This window comes from Nicrophorus vespilloides, unplaced genomic scaffold, assembly GCF_001412225.1.
Source record: "Nicrophorus vespilloides isolate i.1.1-1 unplaced genomic scaffold, Nicve_v1.0, whole genome shotgun sequence".
In the NCBI taxonomy this organism is placed as follows: Eukaryota; Metazoa; Arthropoda; class Insecta; order Coleoptera; family Silphidae; genus Nicrophorus; species Nicrophorus vespilloides.
The window spans coordinates 2,393-26,302 of NW_017099690.1; the positions used below are offsets into that span (position 1 = coordinate 2,393).

At 34.1% G+C, this 23,910-nt stretch overlaps 4 protein-coding genes across 6 annotated transcripts in view; 2 read left to right on the forward strand and 2 right to left on the reverse strand.

The window, feature by feature from the left end:
- Positions 1–201: 201 nt before the first annotated feature.
- LOC108565235 (protein FAM60A) lies at positions 202–6,767 on the forward strand (the record flags this gene model as incomplete). 2 transcript variants are annotated; one of them, XM_017924580.1, is given in 5 exon segments in its annotated part: positions 202–312; positions 475–628; positions 1,501–1,880; positions 1,943–2,189; positions 5,617–6,767. In XM_017924580.1, coding segments are annotated over 5 exon segments (945 nt in total). In that variant the 3' UTR covers positions 5,707–6,767.
- Positions 6,768–6,776: 9 nt separating this feature from the next.
- Positions 6,777–9,325, reverse strand: LOC108565234 (conserved oligomeric Golgi complex subunit 6). Its single transcript, XM_017924579.1, has 9 exons — positions 9,136–9,325; positions 8,809–9,083; positions 8,523–8,760; positions 8,340–8,464; positions 8,057–8,277; positions 7,775–7,935; positions 7,494–7,721; positions 7,107–7,430; positions 6,777–7,047 (listed from the first exon to the last, which is right to left on the reverse strand). Exons 1-9 carry the CDS (start codon positions 9,214–9,216, stop codon positions 6,811–6,813), a joined length of 1,890 nt encoding a protein of 629 aa, XP_017780068.1. The 5' UTR covers positions 9,217–9,325; the 3' UTR covers positions 6,777–6,810.
- Positions 9,326–9,772: 447 nt separating this feature from the next.
- On the reverse strand, positions 9,773–14,959 carry LOC108565237 (zinc finger protein on ecdysone puffs-like). Of its 2 annotated transcripts, none has more exons than XM_017924583.1 (7): positions 14,822–14,959; positions 14,234–14,498; positions 13,413–13,475; positions 12,212–12,567; positions 10,696–11,420; positions 10,096–10,630; positions 9,773–10,038 (listed from the first exon to the last, which is right to left on the reverse strand). In XM_017924583.1, the coding sequence occupies exons 1-7, from the start codon at positions 14,839–14,841 to the stop codon at positions 9,939–9,941; spliced, it is 2,064 nt and encodes a 687-aa protein (XP_017780072.1). In that variant the 5' UTR covers positions 14,842–14,959; the 3' UTR covers positions 9,773–9,938. The 2 variants fall into 2 exon arrangements, with proteins under 2 accessions (XP_017780072.1, XP_017780071.1); XM_017924582.1 differs by having other exon boundaries at positions 10,696–11,432.
- Positions 14,960–17,541: 2,582 nt separating this feature from the next.
- The window catches only part of LOC108565232 (protein phosphatase 1 regulatory subunit 12A), a 32,390-nt gene continuing 26,021 nt past the window's right edge, over positions 17,542–23,910 (forward strand). Inside the window, exon 1 of the mRNA XM_017924576.1 lies at positions 17,542–18,141. Within this exon, the coding sequence (XP_017780065.1) occupies positions 17,890–18,141 (252 nt within the window). The 5' untranslated portion in view covers positions 17,542–17,889. The remainder of the gene's footprint in view (positions 18,142–23,910) is intronic.

Here is a 23,910-nt window from a genome sequence, read left to right on the forward strand (position 1 = left end):
CTGGCCGAAAAGACTCGAATCGCTTCCTTCGATGTTTTATTTTGTAAATGCCTGTGTTCTAGGAACCACCACAACATCTCCTATCATACACACATGCTTCTCTCAATTGATAAACACTAGAGAGGTCGGCGTCCTCCGAATTACCAAATGCCGTCTAATATGTGATCGAATGCAATTAACGTATGTTTCTTTTTGTTCCAGATTTGCTTAGTTCTTAAGCTACATAATCCAAACAAAAATGTTTCCTTTCCATAAACCAAAAGTCTACAGATCATCGACTGGCTGTTGCATATGCAAAGCCAAATCGAGCAGGTAATATACGAAATTCTAATCTAAAATTTATACATCATATATCTGCATACATCTTAATATTTCCAGTTGCTTTATACGAGATTGCCTAAGATGTATATAATATTTATTCAAAAATGAAATTTTGTTTTACTAATAAATATGTTCGTTTATTTTTTTTTATAGTTCCCGTTTTACCGATAGTAAAAAGTATGAAGAAGACTTCAACAAATGCTTCCAATTGCCTGGACCAAGGCAGGGGGAGATTTGCAACGCTTGTGTTCTATTAGTGAAAAGGTGGAAGAAATTACCAGCGGGTTCAGAGAGGAACTGGAAACACGTAAGTTCCTCTTTTTTTTTATGTTTTGCAATTCTAATCGGTTTCATGAACAGTAAGGTTATCACTAAATACAATGGCAAATAATGGAACAATGATTTATTTTCATATGATAATGCAGTAGTTTTTCACTTTATTTGTTCCCTCACTTGCTATATATATATATTAACATGATTTATGTAAAACAATGAATGTTTATTAGAAACAGTTTTCTAACAATAACCACTCAAATATCCATGAAAAACTACTTAAAATTGGATTTTAATCGAATGCACTCTAAATTGGGTTTCATTGTAACGAACCACTCGTATCAGAAAAGGTCGAGAGGCCAATTAGTACTCTAAATGAAATTATAATTTGAGATATTGGATGATTCCACAATTTCATTTAACAGATCTACATTATATAATTTTTATTTATATAACTGATAAGAAAAGTACGTGTCATCGGTGAATAGCGTATATCCAATTGCCACACTATATATTTTGTTATATCGGTGTAATTGGGACCCATCCATAAACAAAGATATAATGTTGTATTTGTTTATGGAAATGCAATCTTTTGTTGAGGTGAAATGTATTCATGTTACAGTAGGCAACTCAAATAACGATTAGTTATTTGTTTGTTAAAATAAAATCAGTAGGCGTGAAGGAACGGTGTAGTCAATGGAATTGTTACACCTTTTGTTTTAGTTTGTTTATAATCGTCGATTAGTTTTATTGAATCCACCGATCTGTGCGTTTACGAGAAAACTGATTTTAATTAAAATATATATATTAAGTTTAAAACAATATATATATATACATATATTTATTTTTTCTTGTGGTGTTTGAATGTTGCAACAAAATAAAATGTATTTGTGGTACCAAAAACAGGTGGTGGATTCGCGCGCCGGACCCGGTATGAAGTCGATGACCAAGTTCAAAAGCAAGCACAAAAAACAGGCGGCCGAGGGTGAGGCGAAGCAGCAACAACAGAAGAAGAAAAAGCAGTACGAGAGGGAGATGAGCCCGACGCTGTCGGACGACAAGAGCGACGGAGGACAGGACGTGGAGATGGCCGATGTGGACTACCTTTCGGAGAACGTGACAAGCGGTGGTTCCAGCCGTACCAACAGCCCCGGTGCCAGCGATTGCGAGGAGTCTGTGGTTGTTGTAACCAGTAGCACGAGCAGGAGGCATAAGTCTCAAGCCAAGAGACGGAGCACTACCACCTCCGAAGTCAGCGAGTTCATCGACATGGACTACTGGAAAAAGTAATATCAAACGGATTTATTTAGGTTTAATTTATCTAAACTTATCCCCTTTTATTTTATAGGCTGAAGATTTGCTGTGGTATAATCTTCGAGGGTCCCAACGGTGAGATGCTGATTGACGAGCGCTACTGGAAACCGTGCAGGGCGCGGTTGGCTGCCCAGTGCAAGTTGCGATCTCCTTCAGTGGAGTCGAACGCGGCTACCAAGGGTTCATCGAAAGGCTACAGCGATAGCAGCTCGGATTCTGGTTACGATGACTCGAATCAGGGCACCGATGAAACCGCTGCAGTCTACAAGAAGCACGAACAAGTTAGTATATCGTTAGTCGATGACGTCGTCCCCAAAGCCAATTAATGCATGCTCTCTACTAGATTGTTTTTATTAATTTATTCTGTTAAACGTTAAAAGAAGAAAGAGAAGAAAAAAAAAAGCAACGGAGAAAAGAAAAAGAAACACGGAACGAAAGAAATAATATATATATTTTGACGTGTTAAGTTTATATATTATTTTTTGTGTTCGATCTCGATCCGAGCGTGAATCTCTCGCGCAGCATGCAAATTACTGTACTTAATTCCATACGAGCATTACGGATTCACGCTCTCATCGACTTCGAATATTATTTTTCTTTTGTATATAATTGGATTGATTTCAATTTTATTGAATAATACTCAAATTGCATTTCATATTTATTACTTCTAGTCTCATACCGAAGATGTATTTATTTTAATTATTTTTTTTGTTTTCATTTTCTTTCGTTGAAAAAAACAAACAAACAAACAAGCACAAATCATATTTAAACTAATTTGTATATGCTGTCGTTCTTCTTAAATCGCATTCAATTTTCAGAGAATTAATTCAAACAGACTAATGGTATTATGCAATTTGATCGTCGGCGAAAACTGATTCGGAGATAAAATTGGAACCAATCTAAGGAAGTGATTTCTCTTGCCGACAGTACAAAATGAATGGTGCGTCTTTTCTCTAACAACAACAACAACAACTGGTTCGATGCTGTTGGGTGTGTGAGATGATGCAACTGAAACGAAAGTACCTGCGAATGTCGCGCCGCAATCTTAATAATGCTAAGTTTCATACCGATTTCGGTTCCAATTCATTTCTTCTTTCGTTCGTTCATACACACATGTAATCTTCATTTGTCGTTTCTTCGAAATCATCTGTTATATAAATCCAAATGATTGGGTCCAAATGTATTTGTTTAAGTAAACTAATAAGTACTTGAGACACCATCGGCAATCTTATGAATATAATTATATATGATATAAACATTTATGTTTTTTGGGGGCATTCGAGTGACTTCAAACAAAAAAAATACAAACGTTCTTTCATGTTTAGCTGTATTATTTGATTATTGATCATAAGTTCAACAACAATATTATTAATTACATATACCTATATATACATACATATTATATATATATATATACAAAGCAGATTATATTTATTTAATTTAATTATAATTTTTCATATACAACAGAAAATAATGAAACAACAAACAAACTATTTTTTTATTATGTGCATTTTAATTTCTTCGCGTCAAATCGATTGAACTGGTGTCTGTTATTTATTTATCTGTTCATCAATATTTGTTACGTTCTTTTAAGAAGAAGCAACAAAATTACCAAAACTATTGTATAAAGTGAACGAAAATCATATCACAATCATGGTGTCTTCTAAATTACTGCCAACTAATAAATTAAATAAAATTTAAAGAGAGTTAAATAAATGAAACTTTATGTATACATGTTTTGGTGAGGGGTGAAGTAGATGAATGAAATGTGTTCCTCGATTTTAAGGCGATCGACGAACAAACAACAAATATATGACTCGTCCGATAAAACATTCGAAACTTGTAAATCAAAGTCGATGTTTAACTGAAAAAAAACTAAACAAATTAAAAGACAATGAATCACTTAAATTAATTTAACAGATAGTAAGGATATCTTAAATAAATAATGACGTTATTCCATATGGGAATCAGCAGATGCAACAAAATTTGTTATAAAACATAAGTGCCAAAATGTGTTTATATTAGGAAAATATAAATAAATAAATTGGCTGCGTTAATTTTTAGTATGCAATACGTTGAAATTAATTAATCGTTATGAAATCATAAACTGTGTGTTACAAACACTTCGTTCCAAAGAAAAAAAGTATTAATTTGTTAGATCAATTGTTTTCAGTTAGTGGAGTTGGCGCAATTCGAAATATTATTATTATTATTAGTAAATTTTTCGGTCAGTGAGGGATTGTTACGATTAGTACATTGTTGAGAATTGTTTCTGCTGGTTTCTCTATGGAAGCGACGTGCGTGGTGTTTTAGATTGGAGCAGAGTATCGTTTTGACCTGACCTGTGGCAATATTTGCGCTTCGATGAATCAAAATGCTAAACGGAACGAAAAAGAGTACAACTTGTTGTGAACACCAATTTTTAAGATATATATACGACGTACTTAACTCTTAACAACTTTGTTGCGTTTAACGATAAAATCATCGAAGCCAGATTGAAATTATATTAGATATATGCAATATATATTTGAAAGGAAATGATGAAGAAATGCCTATTTTATAGACTGTAAGCCTAGTCCAATGTACTACTACTATATATGATGATGATGTACTAAAATTTGCAATTATATTATGTTATATTTCGTGTGCTTAGAATCTCTGTATCATGTATTCTCCATGTTCAATTTCGTTCTTAAATTGTGAAACAGTTTAACAGGAAGAAATTATTAAAAATTATATCACTTATGTTGCTGCTGCATCTTTGGGTCGCATCAAACTACAAAGTCCCAATTAGATGGAGCAGCATCGTTTCAATAACACACGAAATATATTGTTCATTATGTTTGACTGCCATTATTATTATTTTTTTTTTCGAAAGAAGCCCTGAAAGGAACTGAAAAATCTGTTATATTATCATTGGGTAATGCTCAAATCAAATTTAATAAAACACCAAACAGAAACAGCTCTTTCTTTCTGGGCTTCCTTCCCTTATGTGTTATATTTATAATGTTTTATTATTTGTTTATTATATTTTGTAAAATGTATATTATTATTTTTTAAATGCAATGAAATTCACTGTGGAATAATAATCTAATATATGTAATTAGGATTAGAGTAAAACAAACAAAAAGAAAATGAAAGGAAGATCAACACATGGTTACGAGTTTTCTGTCTTAAAGACGATCTGTGTTGGATCCTGTGCCTTGGTCCAAGCAACAGCACGATGACTAATTTTCGCGTACAATCTACTTGTTCCGAGTGATGTAATTGTGATCAATGCTGTGGTACTAATTGAAATGATGAACGGCAATTTTTTTTTTGTTTTTTTTTTTAATTATTTTAATCTGTCTTGGGTGAAGTTACATAACCGAGTACGGTGAAGAGAGGAGTGCACATTTTAATTTATTTTCAATCAAAAAGAATAACACAAAATGAGGACGTGCGGAGGTGGCATTAACCATCCCCCCTCGCACCGATCAAACAAATTCAATTTCAAAGCAAAAGCGGATCTCAATGAATAATAATTTTTAAATGGTTGAGCTAATCATTTCTAGATGATAACTGTTATAAGAGAGACATGCATATTATATATATATATATATTATTATTAAATAAAAAATATATATTTACATTCTATTACAAAACAAAATATATAATATGAACTTTCGTGTGTAATATTATTAGTTAACTATTCATTTTTTCTTTTAGCGGAGTTGTCGTTGGCTGCGATGGCTATTCAAAAAAAAAAAATCAAGTATTATGAAAACAATTGAATGCGCGAAACCATTTCGCGCATGATTATTAAGCAAATAATTGTTGTATAACAAAAACTGAAACGAGGAGTAATATATGTAGAATATATAGTTTGTAGTTAATTCTAATTATTTATTTTCTATTAAAGTTTAAGATTTTATTATGATTTTCTCAATTCTTTTGGTTGCATATATATTTATATGTGTAATATATTCCTTTGCGTAGCGAAATCTCAATTGAGTTTGAATAGCACAAACAAAAATAAACAAACGATCGTAAGAAGATGTGGCCTTTTCTTTGCTGAGTAGAAGAAGGGGTTGTTTCTCTTAAATATTTTTGATAAAAATGGATTGCGCAATGGTCTTTGACCTCAGAAGACACGGAGCTGAGAATAAAACAAAAGTGAGAGATAGCGAGAACTGGAGGAGTAGAGAGAGAGAGAGCCAATGATTGGGAATGATGGGGTGCGTAGATCCGTGTCCCATCTATTTGACTGGCGCGGAATATTCTAAATTTATCATTTTATACAAATTGTATGTATATAAAACTAAGTAAATCAATTTTAATGAGTAAGAGTTGATTGTTAACAATGAAAGCCAAAAAAAAAATAAAGAAAAAAAATAAAATAATTGTTAATGATGCAATAATGAATACGAAACGTAAATCGATAACAGCAATTGTTATTTATATCACGATTTTAATGAGAAAAAAAACGATTGGAAAATTTGAGAAATATTAGGGAAAATTGAAATTTTATATATAACTTGTAAATTTTGGTTGTATGAGATATGTTTGTTGGAAGAAACAAAGTTTCGACCGAGGACTTTCAAAAAGTCTCGATAAGATGCAATGAGTAGATTCAGTTTTCTCTCGCCACCCCCTAGGTTCACACTTTAACTTGTTCTTATTATTATTTTTTTTTTTGTAAGATTTTATCTTTTTCTTTTGGTATTCTGAATGAAATTCCATTTTTATTGTGCTTCAGTTGATTTTTGTGTAAGGATTATATTTGTGTAGAGATTGAGAGTCCAAAAAGATTCCATAAAATGTGAAAGAAATATTAATTAATTATTGTATCTTGTATTATCAATAAAATGTATGGAAAAATGAAATCACTGTTTTTTTTGTTTTGTTTGTTTGTCTATTTATTTATTTGGCGTTGGACATTAAGGTAAGCAATTCGTCTGGGGATTTGTTGAAGATCGTTTCGGGGTTTTCGTAGAGGTTCGCTGGATTGTAGACAGCTTCGTATAGTTGCTTGTATATGGCAATCAGCACGTCGAATGCCCTCTTTTGAACCGATTTCTTGTGTTGCGAAGAGGATAAAAGGTTGATTTGCGGAAGCAGCATGCTCTCCGGCTTCGTCGCCAATGTATCCATTTTGATCTGAATCAAAGAATGAGATTAAGATTTGCGTTTTGCTGTTGCGTATTATTATGGTTTACCAAGAAGTTCCTTAAATTGCTTGGTTCCATGCCGGGTATAGAAGATAGAGGTCCGTGGCTGCTATCCTGCAGAATGGTGTAGATAGGTCCCAAATTGAGTATGGCCACCAAAGAGCTGGCCTGCTCAGAAGTCAGGGTATCTATCTGGGCCTCTGATTGGGCTTGCAGACGTTCCAATCTATCCTCCATGTATTGGTAAAGCGAAAGGCACGTGTACATGGAATACATGCAATTCAACATGTAGACAGCCATATCTGTGGGAGGTAACCTGGACGCCTGTTCGTTCATCGCCCGGAGAAGAGGTTCCATTACAGTTTGGGCGATCTACAATACGAAACGAATCATACTTAATTTACCCACATTACCATGTACCATTATCGAACGTACTCTTCCCATATCCGACTCCCTGCCCTCGCTCATACTAGCTGTAGAAAGAATATCCCTCAGGACGCACAGTAAGTTGTTTATAGAATGCGTTGGTGATAAATCCCTGGGTGGAGCTTCAACCCTGACCAGCATATTCGTCACCTGGTTCTGCAAAGATTGCAGGAAAGCGGTCTCCGACTTTTCTTGCAGTTCCAACATCGTGGACTCCAGTAATCCACCAGAAGTTACCTGCAATTATCAAACATTCACACCTTAATTTATTAATAGTATGCTAGTTATACCTTTGCCATCGTCTTTCTGTAATAACGTATCAAATTGGTAACAGCGTAGAAGATGGAGGCTTCGATTGGTACCGCCAAAATCTTTTCGATCCTGATCTTCAATGGTTGACATATTCCTTCGCAAATACTGGATAATGCGTTTTCCAGATCCTGACTAGTATCTAAGATAAGAAACATATTGAATAAACTATATAGACTACACAACACACATTATTTGCAAAGTATTGTATTCCGAGTAATATAGGGTTTTAGAATATAAGCTTATTGTCAGAATATACCTACCAATTTTAGTGCATTTAGCTAAGAGCGTATTCAGTTTCTGCTTCTCGACTGGAATAGCTTTATTTAACCAAGCGAGCATATCGGTAATGTAGATCTGAGGATCGTGCGCTCTCATTTCAATTGGAGATGGATTTCCAGAAGGCCCACCTCTCGTTAAAGCATCGATGAATTCCCCCACCAAAGTAGCCCTTCTAGATATACAATACTCATCTATAACGTACCTACAAAGCAAATTTCATGATATTAAAACTTCTTCCTTCATGTTCATGTAAAATAAAATTACTTAAACAAAACCGGTCGATCCTGCAACCGCTCCATGGCCTTTTGTATAATCTCCGTCAATTCTGGATTATCCACGTTCCTGCAGTGATTCTGCGACCAACGATACAACCTCTCCAAAGCTCCTTCCTGCACATCGCAAACAGCTTAATTCACAACAACATACGTCCATTTATATTATACCCACTTGATGCAAAGTCATTTGCTCCATAATATCAGAAGCCAAAGTCTGGTGACCAGACTGCATGAGCAGTTTACAGTTAGCATGTATGGTCTGAACCTTATCCAGTGCTTTGAAAATATCCATTGTAACAGTGGAGTCCTTCCTCGTTTTGGATCCATGTAATGCGACAAGCTCATCCTGAGTCAACTGGAATTTATTTATGAAAGCTGTTGCCACCTGTATCTGCATTTCATTATTGATGCTGGAAAACATTTCATAATTACACAATTTCAAAAATTGTATAATTTACCTTTCATTATTTAAACTGTTCGTTTGGTCTAGCAAATGTTTAGTTTGGATTCTGGCGTTCTGCAATCTGTTGGTCATATCCCTTATTGATTTGCTCATGTCTGCCACATCATTGTATACATCATCGAATGACTCCTTCACTTCTCTGAATGCAGATAGAAAGTTCTCGTTGATCAGTAAACTTCGTTTCTCTATTTGACTCCTCAAGTTTCGCCTTGCTTGTAATGTGTTATCCTTGTAGAATGATGATAATTGACGGAGGGCCTCTAAAGTTTCCTACTCAAAATATATATGTTATTGTTTGTACTATATGCATTGGATATCTTACTTGATCGTTTTCGAACCTAGTTTCTATCACTTTCGTCAATCTGTTGGATAGGACATGTTCGCTATCATTTGATTTAGGCATTTTATAATACTGATCTTATATATTAAAAGATAGAATTATAATCAAAATATGTATACTTGTTTTAGGTTATGTTCATCTATGAATACGTCAACTATTTCTATGTTATTGTATGGAGAGAATTTATCCATTTATTTCAATTATGAAAGCTTTCAAATGTACTTTAAATAATCCACAAAAGTATTGATATCATTTATATTAGTAAATGTACTAATAATATATTCAAAGGATTGAAATAAATGAGTTAGGAAGCGGAAATATATAGAAAATTAGTCTATAGAATATCATAGCTATGTGATCTATGTATAACAATTTATTTTTAATATAATTTTTTAAGCAGTTTTGTATAGACAATATGTATATATAACATATAATGAATGTATCTTCTTTATATATCCACAATAATTTGTATCATATATTTTAACTGGTTAAATTATTAACAACAAAACATGATTTCAGTATTTTAATTTGAAACAGGTCTTTCTATTGATTATTAATAATAAATATATTTGTAGTGATTGAATACATTTATTCTATTATATATAGTATCTAATTTAAATAGTATTCTTATATATTCAATTTATTATAATAATACATAAACGATTATCAGTAATTAAAAAAAAAATAAACCTAATTCATTCGAACACACTAATCAAATAGGCATTAAAAAAGAAAAAAATACACATTTACAACACAAATTCACGTTGAACAGAGCACATATCTCTCTATTTTTCAGCTTCAGCATCTTCCAGTTTCTTTGTCTCTTCGTCTTTTTCTTCGACTTTCACTTTCATTTTCTTCCCGTTTTTCTCACTATACTTAAACCTGAAATGAGAAAGTTTGTAAAGCAGAGTTTCAGGATGAATTTAATGTGAATTATACCGATCATATCTTTCCCCGTTCGCCACGGAATCCTCATCCTCATCGGAACTCTTTGTTCCGGACTCGGCCTCGGCTAATATATCTCCCAAGTCTTTATCAACATCTGCCCATATCTTCTCTTCCTCGACATTCGCAGTCTCCGTATCCTCCGAGGCTCCATCCTTCTTAGGAATGTCGTTCTCTTTCTTCTTCTCAACGGAAGGATCATCAATTTTATCGTCGGTTTCTTTGTGCGAAGCTTCCTCCTCTTTTTCTTTCTCCTTTTCCGCGGTCTCCTTGCGTTGCAGTTTCTCGGCCTTCTTGGCCAGTTCCCTATCTTCCTTGTACCTTATGTACTTTTGTAAATGGGTACGTTGTCTGCAATGCCTGACTAATATTTTATTCATTTCTTCGTCTTCAGATACACGCGGCAAGTACAAGCGGCACAGGTCGCAATAGTGTACCTCAACTTTTTTAATATTTTCTATACCAACATTGATGTGCTCCTTAGATTTAGAATCACCACCTTCTTTCTTCTCAGCAGTATCACCTTCTTCTATGAAATAAAAATTAGATTAAATAACATGTACTTGAATTGTATATATAAATATATCAACTTACCATCCATATCGCCTACGGAATCAATAGTCATGAAATTTTCCAAATCCTCCTCAGTTTCCTCCTTGTCGGATATATCATCACCGCCTGTTGCGGTTGACTTACGTTTTATGTGTTCAATCGAGCAGCAATGACTTTCATACAGCATTGGGCTCTTGAATGTCAATTTGCATATCTTGCAGTAAGGCATCAAGAATTTCTTCATATCCTTATGAGCCTGAGATGTTTGATGTGTCAGTTTTGCTTGTTTATAGTTTAGTTTGCAGAGGGGACACCAGCTAGTGCGCAGAGCCAAATCGCTTGCGTTCTTCTCGAGTTCACGCTGGGCGCGCCTTTGGACCAGCCTCATTTGACTCAGAATACTCTTCTGTTTCATGGCGACCCTCCTCATGGCCGAAGCGTGACGTCCACTATGCAAATGCATACTATATTTGGCAAAGGTAGTGGAACGCGTCAGACAGTGCGGACAGGTGAGTTTGATGAAGCTCTTGTTCTTCTCGTCCGTGTCGTCGTCCTTCGAATCTTCTTTGTCCGAGGCAACCTCTTCCTCCTTTTTGGGGGAGGTCTTCTTCGGCGTGGTTTTCTTCTCAGTTTCATCGCTAGACTTGTGCTCCCGCACTTCGTCTTCCACATCCTCGCTCTTTATGATAGTTTTCTCATCGGCCATATCGATGTCACTATCTTCCTCGTCGTCCTCCTCCTCCTTGTCGCTGGTCTCTTCTTTCTTTCTGCGAATCACGCTAAATAAAATACGGTTTTGTTGATTAAAGCATGACATGGATATAGAGAAATGAGCAGCTAAAAGGGAGGGAAATAAACAAATAACATGATTTCAAAACATATCCAGGTATAATAGTTAGTATCGTCTGTTTCCCAAATTTAGTAAGCGTTTAATTGAGAGCAATATGAAAAGGCTTGTGGAATATTGGGATTTTATAGTATTCGTCTTGTCTGACACTCAAATAAGATGGATGTTCCTATTCAAGTAACACTAAGACGGTATTTCTGATTTGATTTTGTCTCTGGTACAATTTTCAAGCAATCCATCATCTCACTTCTATCCACCATTTTGAAACCATGTTTTTGTTACGTTTTGTTCTCTAAATCTCTATAGTAATTATTATTATTAATAAATGCAGCTCGTTCTACGGAGTTTCTCATCTTTATATATAATACATGATATATCCTCCATCATCTTCCAATGTATATATACATATACATGTTATATCTATGCATCTCCGTACCAAGTCTAGTTCGTTTCAAATTCAGAAAATCACTCCACTGAAACTTGAAATCTAGAGGTTGGAGGAGAGGTGAGAGGAGACTAAGCCACATTTTGGTGTGCCGCCAAAGGGTTATTGTGCAATAATATTGAGTTTGCTGGCACGCGCACTTTGACAGAGGGAGATAAAACTGAATCGTTGTTGCGGCAGCCCCACTATTATTATAGTATACATTGATTGATATTGATTGTTTTTTTTGGTATATTTTTTTTTTGGTTTTGTATATATGTATTTACCTCCTCATTTTGGATATTTTTAGTCTCCTGGCGTAGTCGTGCGTGCGTCCAGTAAGTACGCGCCTCCTGACGCCGTACGAACTCTCAAGGAGACGCGTACGACGTACACTACTACTCAACGGCCTTTCTCTGAGCCGGCTTCGTATCATCCCACGAGAGCTCACTCTTCCACGATATCCACCGCGGGGACTGCTCGATATCGGCGGGGGCGGCGGCGGCGGCTTTCGAAATTCTTCTTTGCGACCACTAAACGGTCCGCTCGATCTTCCATCGCTAGAGAAACTTCTCCGATCAGACTCGTAGCGACTACTGTTGTACTCTCTGGATCCACTACCAAAGCTTCTCTCGTGACTTGACTGAACAACAATTACAATGTTTATGTTATAATCACTTCATTGCGCATACATAGCAGCAACTCTCTATATATATACACACTTATTGTTACATATAATATGTATAAGTATATATAAGGATTCCCTAAAGACACACTATATCTTTTCGATCATCATCAGACATCGAGTCTATCAAAAATCGTAGCATCAAACTTTCTAAATTTAAACAAACAAAGAATATATAAGAATATACGTCCTTTAACGTGTTCCCATCGTGTATGTATATATATATATAACTGATTAAAGTCATTCAATCTGCTCATAACATTTTTCTATCCCTTGAACCAAAATCAAAATCTTTTCTACGTTGTCTAATTTAAACGAGATTTGAACATAACACGTACAGCATGTATCAAATGCTTCATGAAATTCATTCATTCATTCTCTACATACTTTTATTTTGAAATACGAAATACGGCTTTTTATTGTGCACTTCCTCGTCCGGAAAGTGTCTCGCATGCTTTTTGATTTTTTTCCATTTCAATGATGATTTTAGTTTATGCTTTTTCCTATTCGTTCTAATACATTAAAAAAACACAAAAGTCTAAAATCCAACTCGCATTTTTGCTTTTAATGGCTTTGATCTAGGTTATCTTTGAAACGGGAATACGTCTATTCGTTTATTTGACTGTTTTGATTTAGGTCTGTATGTGCATCGCTCAGATTACTTTCGGATATCTTGAGCATATTTACATCGAATATGGCATTTAATAATACGTCTAAATTCGGTATTGCTTATTTTTCTCATAGGTATACTCTCCTGTAAGGCAATAATACATTTATACACGGGTGCACTCGATGAAACTTACTTCAGTTCTCATTCGTTTTCTATCAGGCGATCTGTGATCTTTGTTGGAATAACTTCCAGATTCCTATAAACAAACAAGACATTCATATAATATCATAACTATTACATTTACTATATATATAAATTAAAAACAATGGTTAAGTTACAAACTTAGGTCATATATAAAAATTAAAATATAAAGTAAATAGCAAAGATGGCGCCATGGCACGCCTTATGACCTCAAAAGACTGCATCTGAGAAAGCTCTGCACATGTGCAGTAATAAAAAGATTTATATAACCCCATAAAAAATTACATGTGCATGACTATGTAATAGTGACGCTTATGTAACTTTGCATTCAAAAGTATGCATTTAATATATCAGCTGTAAATAAGAAACATGATATATTGTTGCAATTTATGATTAATATATCTACATTAGATATATGATACATAAACAAATCACTTGATATTTGAATGTAGATTGCTTATCTAACATAACCTTAATAGATTTTATATCAGTTTCTAACCTGAACATGTTTTCATGCCATTTGATACTTATTATAAAATTATCTTTTTATACAAATTCAAAGTCCATTATCAAAAAGTTGACCTTTGATCAGCAATATAAACATATAATTAGGACAAAAACCTAAGTTTGTTAACCTTTGTCAAAGTCAGATTGTATCCAAAATTTAGTAAGCTATATAAAAATAATTGCTTTTACTGCTTGTGGAATATTTGGATATTTTCTATACGTCTTGTCTGACACCCAAATACTATTAAAACATAATCGAGTAACACAAAGACGAAATAATCAAGTGAAGATTAATAATAAACTTACTGGTTTGTAGGATTTTCTGTATTCATCATTATGGCTCCTTGATCCAGCATATTTATCAGAGCTAGGATATTTGGAGCGCGAATCAAATGAGCTGTTTGAAAAGGAATTGGAGAATTTTCCTCGTCCATTGCCTCTCGAGGATGATGAGTAGCTGCCCCTGCTGCCAGTCCAAGATGATCCCCGAGAGGAACCTCTGTACGAGGATCCCCTGGATGAAGAGAATCCACCCCTACCTCCACGAGACATTGCCACAGTTTGATTGTAACTGTTCAGGAGAAAAGAAAATCAATAATGCATGTTCTTGACGACATGGTGAAAATGTGCCCAAGATTTAGTGTGTACGAGAAAATGCGTGTTTCTGATACATGTGGAAATTGGACATTTTTTTATAATCTCCGTCTAGTCTGACACCCAAACAATAAAAAGAAGCATGTTCGAGTAACACAAAGACGTTCAGATGTTGAAAAATGTGAGAAATCAGTGTATGCGTCGCACCAAAATGGCGTGGCGTCAGCACGTTTTCAACTTTTATGAAAATTTTACATATAAATGCGTGAGAATTGTACGAGAAAAAACAACGAATATTACCTAGGCTTGTAGTAGCTCATTTTCAATGTTGAAATATGATTTTCGACATTAAAAAAGGTACGATGTAACGAAGCTGCTGAATACTGCCAAACGTACGTCTGGTTTCGCGGCCGAACGCTTACAAAATAACTGACGAGAAGATGGCCGTGTCTGCGCAATCACCGACAAAACCCGGTGGCCATCTACAATTTTCGAAAGTACTTTTTAATACCTCAATATTACTTACTTGTCAACGGACGAACGTGTTTTCACTGAGAAATTCACGATTTCCTTTTTATTTTCCACTAGGAACTGCCGATTACTTGCTTCCTTCAGATGGCTACAGAAATATTAACGAAATGTTACATAAATTATATGAAAATATTTGCCGGCGACCGTTGCCATTGGCTGCTTTCACATAATCGGAATGACCAACATTAGGAAAACTAATTTCAATATTGTGTTTCCCCTATATTTTTGTTTCTAAACCAAATTTGTTATCTGTTAAAATTCTTATATCTTGTTAATTTCTAAAAAATAACAAAATTATATTAGCTAAATATGTTGTTGATTATGTAATATGTTTAATCTATGGAACTTGTGAATTATACAATAGTTTTTTTTATTATTAATTATTTAATTATATAACTATTTGCATATTTAAGATCAATAGGCTTTTCAAATAGTGAAGACATGTGAAAGTAGCGAAAGATGGTCATCTTAGAGGAGTGGTCTATGCTACCTTGAAGGTGCGGCATTTGATGGCACAGTAAAAACAAATTGCTAACGTTTCTTGTCTAACAGAACTGATTGCTTAAGATATTATATTATTATTATTAAAACTGCATTTATAACATGAATCATTAAACTTTATATAGTAAATATTGATGAAAACATTCAACAAACTTAAATGACGTTAGCTTCGTTTGTAAACATTTTAATTTTCACCCCATATTAACGTTAATTTCCAAATGCATGATTGTTAAGTTTCTAATTATAATTATTTATGAATGCTACACACACAAAGTGTATCATAAGTGATATAGTTCCAAGTAGATTTACTAATTAATTTAAAAACAAAGATTTGTGAGCCTCTTAACGAAGTTTCTTGTTAGGAGGCATTCTGTTATTCTGTGACTTGAATATTTTATGCAATATATACTTATTATCAGTAATATTTATAGACAAAATTTCAATTTAACATTAACTAATAAAAACAAAAGTAGGATATTCGTATTTAGAATGGAAATTGTCCATAATAAACAAAAATTTTATTGAGAAAATAATCATCTGTATGTGATTTACAAATTAATATAATTCGTTTATTAAAATTACACTTTCACGTCTATAATCTTATTGAAAGTATATAAGGATTAATTAAATCACATTTAACGTTTTCAATCTATTAATTTATTTTGTTGTATTGTGGGTTGCTGGTCTATATTTGAAATAAAATATACACAATTTATTATAGGCTTTTGCGATACAAAGTAGAATAATTAGTTACATTATGTTTTGTGTTTGACATACTGGGTAGGTTGTAATAGACTTTAAATCTTTGAGGGGCGGTGGAACATGCCTATTGAGGCATTATTATAATTTTCTAGAAAATGTTCACGAAAAAGGAATTACCCTTTAATTTGGTGATACCATCCGATGTTGATTCAGCTGACGTAGTTATCTGATTCAGTTGTCTATAAATTTAGAAATTTCTGACTCTTCAAACAGTTAAATAATATGAAGTTATTTTAAGATATTTTATACAAATTATCAGTCATTTACTACCATTATAAGATAAAAAAAAACATAAATTAAAAATGTTATGAAATATATCTATAATAATATTCATAATTTTGTTGTCGGAGTTCCAGATTCTTTAAGATATATATCATGATACAAATATAAATCTGTACATTTCTATCATAGACATTAAAAAAAACTATAAATGCTTAATATAATAAATTGTATGCATTAGTGGAAAAGTAAAGAATGTTGGTAATACTTAATAAACATTCTTTAATTTGTATGTTTGTAACTATCTAGAATATTGTTACCAATATTGCAACAGATCAAATCCCCATTTCGAATAGTTTATTGTATTGATATAGTATTATGATACTAGCTTTAATGGAATGTTGAATGTGAAATTAATTTATAAATATCGACTATTAACTATATTACACTCTTTTAAATATGTACTTTCTGAATGATATATCGTTAACAGGGCCGTCTTATTTATTAATCCATGTTAACCTTAATGCGGCCCTGACCATTATTTTTTTTAAATGATTATATTTCAGGCACTTTTTCATTGCTTATCGATCTTATATATTGGAACGGTAAAGAATATTGATAGATTTACTGATCATTCTTTGCAAAAAAAAAAACAAAACTTTACTTCTTACATAATTGCTTAATTTTTTAATTTTGTCATTGTTTCTTGTGAACATTTATCGAAGCAGACTTGATCCTTTTTCTTATATTTTTCTACTCGTAAATTAAAAAAAAACCTAATTTTTCAAATGGGACTCTTATTTTCGGACAGATGAAGTATTATAAATATTTGTGTTTATGAAAGGTATAATTAGGTGCCCTTAAGCTATCCCTAGTTCTCGCATGAATACGATGTGTAGGATCGACAAATAGGCTCAATAATGGTAAGGTGAGAATTGTTGGTAGTACTGTGTAAAGTGGTAGGGATTTGATTATCGGAGAACTGTAAAGGTGTCGCTGTGAGTCAGTCGTTGTTGTGTCGCTTGTGTAGACCGCACCCTCTGTCAAAAGGGGCACAAAAAAAGGATCCTACAATTTCGCTGCTGCCGTCTCGCCGAATCGGTGGAACGAAAGAGAGAAGAGTGTGTGGTGTCTGAGCTGGCGTGAATGTGTGCAAGCCGTATACATATATCCGTGTATATATAGATACATACATATTCTCACTCACTCACTCACACTACATACATATTTATATACGTGTGTATGTGCGCTGGTCACTGTTTATGTGTGTGTGTGTGTGTGTTATATTTGCAGTAAGAAGAGAGTGAAGTAATGGTTGCAAGTGCGAGTAGTGCGGCGAGTCGTGCTTGTGCAACATGTCTTTAGAGACGCGCTCGAGCACGGCCCTGTTCAAAAGGGCCGAGCAGTTGAGGCGCTGGGAGGAATCGGAGACGAACCGCGAAGTGCCGAAGGACCGACAACCCAAGTCGCGGAAGATCAAGTTCTCCTTGGGCTGCGTTTTCCTTGCAGCGTGCGCCGCGGGTGAAAAGGAAGACGTGCTCAATCTATTGGATAAGGGGGCCGATATAAACACAGCGAACGTCGACGGATTGACGGCGCTACACCAGGTATGTGGCCCATCACAAAACGCATCCCAAGACTCATCATCCATAATCAAGAGAGATTCATCCATAACCAAGATGATGATGATGAACCGAGAAAGAAATGAAAGGAGAGAGAGAAGAGAAAAAAAGTCTCTCGGAGGCATCATATAACCTGAATCCCACGGCGCGAGACGATCCCCCCGATACGTACACGTACCTTCCGTCCTTTTCTCTCTTTCCATCTCGAGACTCTGCCCTGATTTTCATAACGTGACGTAAAGTATATATAACACTATGTGTGAATATATATATATATACCCAATTGTCAATATGGCTACTTTTACGTTGGACTCGGTTCGGAGCCCTTCGAGTGTTTGTTTGTGTATGTGTGTAAGAGAGAGAGAGAGAAACACGCCAGAACAACAGAAATTATCCAGAGACCGACCCCATCGAAACCCCTGCTTCTCCTACCCATAGATTGGCGTGCCACTAATTAATGGAAATGTGTTTACAACATCGAATGACATGTGTCAATGTCCTGCGCGTCGAAAAGGATAACTAATCCGCCTCTGTGTTCCACTTGTTACGAACCAAGGCACCCTGGCCAAAACAACGGCAGAGACGAAATAATAATAATAATAAAAAAAAGGAAGTCCGAACGAAACAAATGCAACAGCGATTTATTTATACCCGGGTACCATATCAAAGTGCACTCTTAGCCCCATCCAAAACGCGGCCGAAGGAGAGCGAAATAAATAAAAAATATATATGTATATATAAATGGAAATAAAGCGCGCGCGCTCCTAAATTGAATCCAATTGGCCCCGAAAACTGTCGGTACACTTGCACGTTTCGTAATCGATTCAGGGACCTTTATTAATAACACTCTTAGGAGTAGATCAATCTGATCTGGATGATGATGATGATGGTAATAATGACGGTGGTGCGATAGGAAGGAAAGCAGGCGACCCGACCCGGTGGCGTTTCGGCTCTGGAAATTTCGTATGCAAATATTTGCAATTTGTATTGGCGCCGTAATGGTGTTTACTCTGCTAGTTGAGTCAAGGTTGTGCTTATCTCAGGCGCAACACGAAAAATCCGACGTTTGGGGGCTAGACAATTCGCTCTGTTATTATTATTTATCTATGCTGACTAATCAGCCTAATCTGTAGGTCAACGATGCAGCACTAATGATTTCAAACTTTGAATCACACGAAACTCATGATTTCCAATATCATAATTTTCTATGCACTATTGAGAACTTTAATTTATAATTTCAAGATACTATTTGATCGTAGGAGACTCAATATTATACACTAAAATACATATAATGATAACTTTAATTGGCAAATTATTGTTTGACTTGATTCAGTAAAACTCTTAAGATTAGTTTTAAGTTAATAATCTTTACACAAAAGTTTCAGTTTATGCTAGAATGATCATATAAAATAATAAATACTATAACCACTATATTCATGTAACTTAACTTTATGATTTTAACTTAAAATTTGTTGTTTACATACTAGATATGCAACAGGGGTTTTCTTCATATATGAAAATACATACTAAAAATGGATTTCACGTATATGTACTTTGACTATATACAATTATTTGTTTCACCTAAGTTACAACGTACTTACTTCACGACTTACTATGATAATCAATTATAAAAGCAATTAGATATGAAAGTATAAAATTATTAATAAATGATACTAGTTAAAAAGTATTGGAAATATTATATTTTTAATTCATATTAAAGCAAGTTTCTTCTAGGCTTGGATCCGCCGAGAAGCTAATTAAAGAGAAAATAATGTAATTTAATTTTATGAATTGTAATTTGCCGCATCAACGTTCGAGTTTGTCTAAATTGGATGAATAATTGTGCAGTTCAATGATTAAATGCGATCGCGATGATGAGCTTAATCTAACGTACTTTACATTTAATGAATCGGATAACTTAATGTAGAAACCGGCGCCAGTAACTTGAACATGATTTTCGCAAGTTAAAATCTTATATTTGCTTTGCATTCTTATTTTTTTTTAAACTAATAGTACCTACTTTACGTTTGCGTGTATTGACAACATATATTATTTCCACTAATAAGCGGTGAACTTAAAAAAAAAAGGAATTTGCCTGACTTTGTTATTCGAATGAACTAAAACATGTCTATTAATGTTTTCACGTCCAATTACTTCAAATACTATTTATATATTTCCCAGAATTGAATAACATTCCAAACTTTTTAAATATATTCTACTAAATACGCGTTTCGTAAATGTTACGTTACGTACTGGTGAATGTTCTTTTATTTAAAAAATATAATAATGCGTATTGTTAAAAGGATGAACGCTGCAGCGGATTTCGCGCAAAAGCGTTAATTCGCTCAATTATTAGATTTCTGTAAACTGGTTCACAATTATTTATGGTAAAAGGACATTAAACTAAATAAATAGAGTGCTTTCAGCGTTTTATTATGCCACTTTGTTTATTATCCCCTCATGGATACTTAATGACTATTCTACAGTTCTTTTCAAGACTTTTACTCGCACTTCTTATGCACACACATATCAATAAATAGTTAATAGTAAAACAAGAAAAAAAATCATTGAGAGCAAATTAATGTACTTTATTATTCAGTAACATTAATTATATTTAAATATATATTTAATATATTATTTATGAATAATAACTCAAATTTATAACATATATAAAACACATGGGCTATTGACCGCAGTCTTTCCGTCTAAGTAGGAAATTCATGTATTTACTAATTATTTCGTTTTTTATCTATATTTCGTAAAGCGGTGACTCATTACATAAATACAATGCTTTTAACGTATATTTTTGTAAAATAAATAAACCATTAACAGAGAATTTACTAAATGTAAGCTTTGCAAATCCATAAAGGTAATTTTTAAAATTATTTGTCTAATCATACTTTTAACATCTATAAACAAGTTTTCGTCAATATATAGAGATTTCAGATTTAGATAAACTAAATGCTGTAGATTTGAATGTCCAATCATAAAGTCATGAAAATTCCATTGCATTCGGTGCATCAATAATGTTGTTTTTCTTGTTCTATTAGCTTTCCAAGTAACACTTTAATGACAGCTGTCACCGTGTGTCAAAACTGTTAGCATTACGACTAAACGCATAAACATATTTGGCAAAAAGTTTTAGAAACGGTGTAATAAAATTACAAATATATAATTTTCAATTTTGATAATCCATATGCTTAAAATTTATATGAGAAATCAAACGTGCAATATCTTGTTTTTTTAAGTCTTGTTTCTTTTTAATAATTATGGGATAATTATTTGGAATGCATTCAAATTTAGAATGCGTTGCTTCAAATTTATCGTAAAGTCATGAACTCTTATACACGGATGCGCATAACTCATTATCAATAATGTTTACGCTTTGAAGGCAACGAGACTATTGAATATAACCGTGAATCGATTTGGTTGTTGGTTTTTTTGAAGAGAAAGAGCAAAAAGAGTAGAATTGGAATCGGTTCGAATCTAGCGAACGTTTGCGACATGCTAACAGTTTCCTGGACAAGTCAGTCAGGATGCATTCACGACGGCCTTTTGTGCTCGAGCACGGTGTCTTTTTTTCCCATCTACTTTGATTGCAGCAAGAAAAGCCGCGCACACCTGAAGGAGCTCGATTTCGTCCGGGGTTCAAGATCTAGGTTACGTACGTTCGCCATAACTTAATGTTCGGAAATGTTTATTTTCCGTACTCGTACATATATATATATATTATATGTAAAAGTACATATGTACATACTGTATGTATGTATGTGGACGTATTGTATTTACGGTCTATGAGTCACCAACAGCACGTTCCCGCTGCGGTAATCCGACACTCCGAAAGCTCACATTCACGCTCGACCTCTTCAATTGCGCAACGATCAACGGTAATAAAAATGATTAGGAGCAAATGGATTTCACAATGTGCCCTCGCTTCGTCTCGCGTTATTTGCAGTTTCGCCCGTGGAAAATGATGGAACGCTCTTCGCGTTTGAAGATGATGATGTTGATCCTAGGTGGTCTACGTGCAGCGAACCCAACCGAGACCTTTTTCTTTCTCTCTTTCTCTCTCTATCTCTTTTTCTCCAGTTGGGCCTCGATTAGGACTAATTAATGAGTTTCGCTTCAATTAAAGTTCCAAGTGGCCGTGGGCGACATCGACACCTCCGCGTTTCTTAATATTTTTTGTTGTTGTTGTTCTTGGACCTCTCTTCATCCTCCACCGGTGGCATTCAAATGTCCGATTCATTTAGCAAGTGTCCCGATTTCTCATACCCACAATTATTTTTATTAGCTCGATACACATTCGTGAATTAATGACCGAGAAACTTTTCGGCAAAAGGAAAAGCAGCAATAAATTAACCATCCACCTACAATCGACTTTCGGTTCGCCGCGACAAATAAAGAAAAAGCAATTCTATTTAGGGTGTTTGCTAAAATTGGACAATGCCAATCGGATTCGTGTAAATGAATCATCCTTATCGTGAGATTTCCTGAACTATAATATATTTTTTTGATTGTTTGTTCTATACTTTTGCTATTTCTAGCTTGAGTTGTGTTATCGCGGTTCGATGAAACATTACAGATAGCAGCGGGCTTTCATTGTTTCGTGTAAGACGTTGGATATCACATGGAAACAACAACTTGGATCTCTCTCTCTCTCTCAATAATTAGATTTACTTTAAGCGATCACGTATTAATCGAAGAGTCAATATCGTAGTTATGTTTCTGTTTGTCTGCGGTTAAACAATGCATTGTTCACGAGCATTCATCTTTTATTAAAACTCTTTAATTGTGTTCAATAAGGTTGTGTTCTGTTGTATTTTTGTTGTCTAATTGAAAATCATTATCCAATTAGTAAATGTACTGAGCAAGAATATAGTATATTTAGTCGCAATCTCATAAAGTTTGTAAGTTTAAGAATATTTTTATTGCGACATGCCTGGATATTGATAACTCGAACATCTAAATACATATATAATTCATTCTCTGAATAAGGTATACATCGTATATTGACCCTGTCTTCGATCACATCTATCCATACATCATAATTAAACTGTTAAGTTATTCTTGAGTAACGCAGATTTACGCAAGTGACAGGCCAACGATGCACCGAACGTGCATACAAAGAGACGAAATCAACTTTCTACGTTTTTGCTGCGAATCTTCGATTTTCATTGTTTTCCATGGAAAATAGCGGCGGCGAAACTAATCAGGGTTCGTCGATGTGCTTTTCACTTTGCTGCACAATGCAATTGATTTTAATTGGTGAAATCTGGTCCTCGTGATCATAAGTTAATTGCCATCGCAACGCACAAGAACATGAGAAAATTTCGAAACGATTTTCTATGCGTTTAATAATCAAATCACATTCATTCGAATCGCCGTCATCCAATTAGAACACATTTTTTATTTCTTTCCATTGCAAGTTCTAATTCGTTGTTCAATTATTGTATTTCAATAATATAGTTGCATCAGTACATAACTTTAATTTATTTTAGTTTAGGAAAAGATTATATTCTTTAATTGAAAATTGATAATACTTGTCCGGTATTACTTGGCAAGTATTGAGTAAAAAATGCGTTTACTTTGTAATGTTTGTGTGTAGGGTAGAGAATGTAAGCGAATGCGATTAGCGGTATTACAAAGATGAAATATGTGCACATGTCTTCTTCGGCGATGTTGTGTATGATGAATGACCGGTTTCGAAGAAATGAAGTCATAAAATATGTTCCTAAATGTTTAATGTTTCAA

Coding starts and splice junctions, on each gene's coding strand:
- LOC108565234 (XM_017924579.1), bottom strand. CDS start 9,216: ATGCCTAAATCAAATGATAGCGAACATGTCCTATCCAACAGATTGACG. Junction 8,761..8,808: donor AACAGTTTAAATAATGAAAG/GTAAATTATACA, acceptor AATGTTTTCCAG/CATCAATAATGAAATGCAGA. Junction 8,278..8,339: donor GATCGACCGGTTTTGTTTAA/GTAATTTTATTT, acceptor TTTGCTTTGTAG/GTACGTTATAGATGAGTATT.
- LOC108565237 (XM_017924582.1), bottom strand. CDS start 14,841: ATGAGCTACTACAAGCCTAG. Junction 12,568..13,412: donor GAAAACGAATGAGAACTGAA/GTAAGTTTCATC, acceptor ATTGTTGTTCAG/TCAAGTCACGAGAGAAGCTT. Junction 11,433..12,211: donor AAAATATCCAAAATGAGGAG/GTAAATACATAT, acceptor TATTTTATTTAG/CGTGATTCGCAGAAAGAAAG.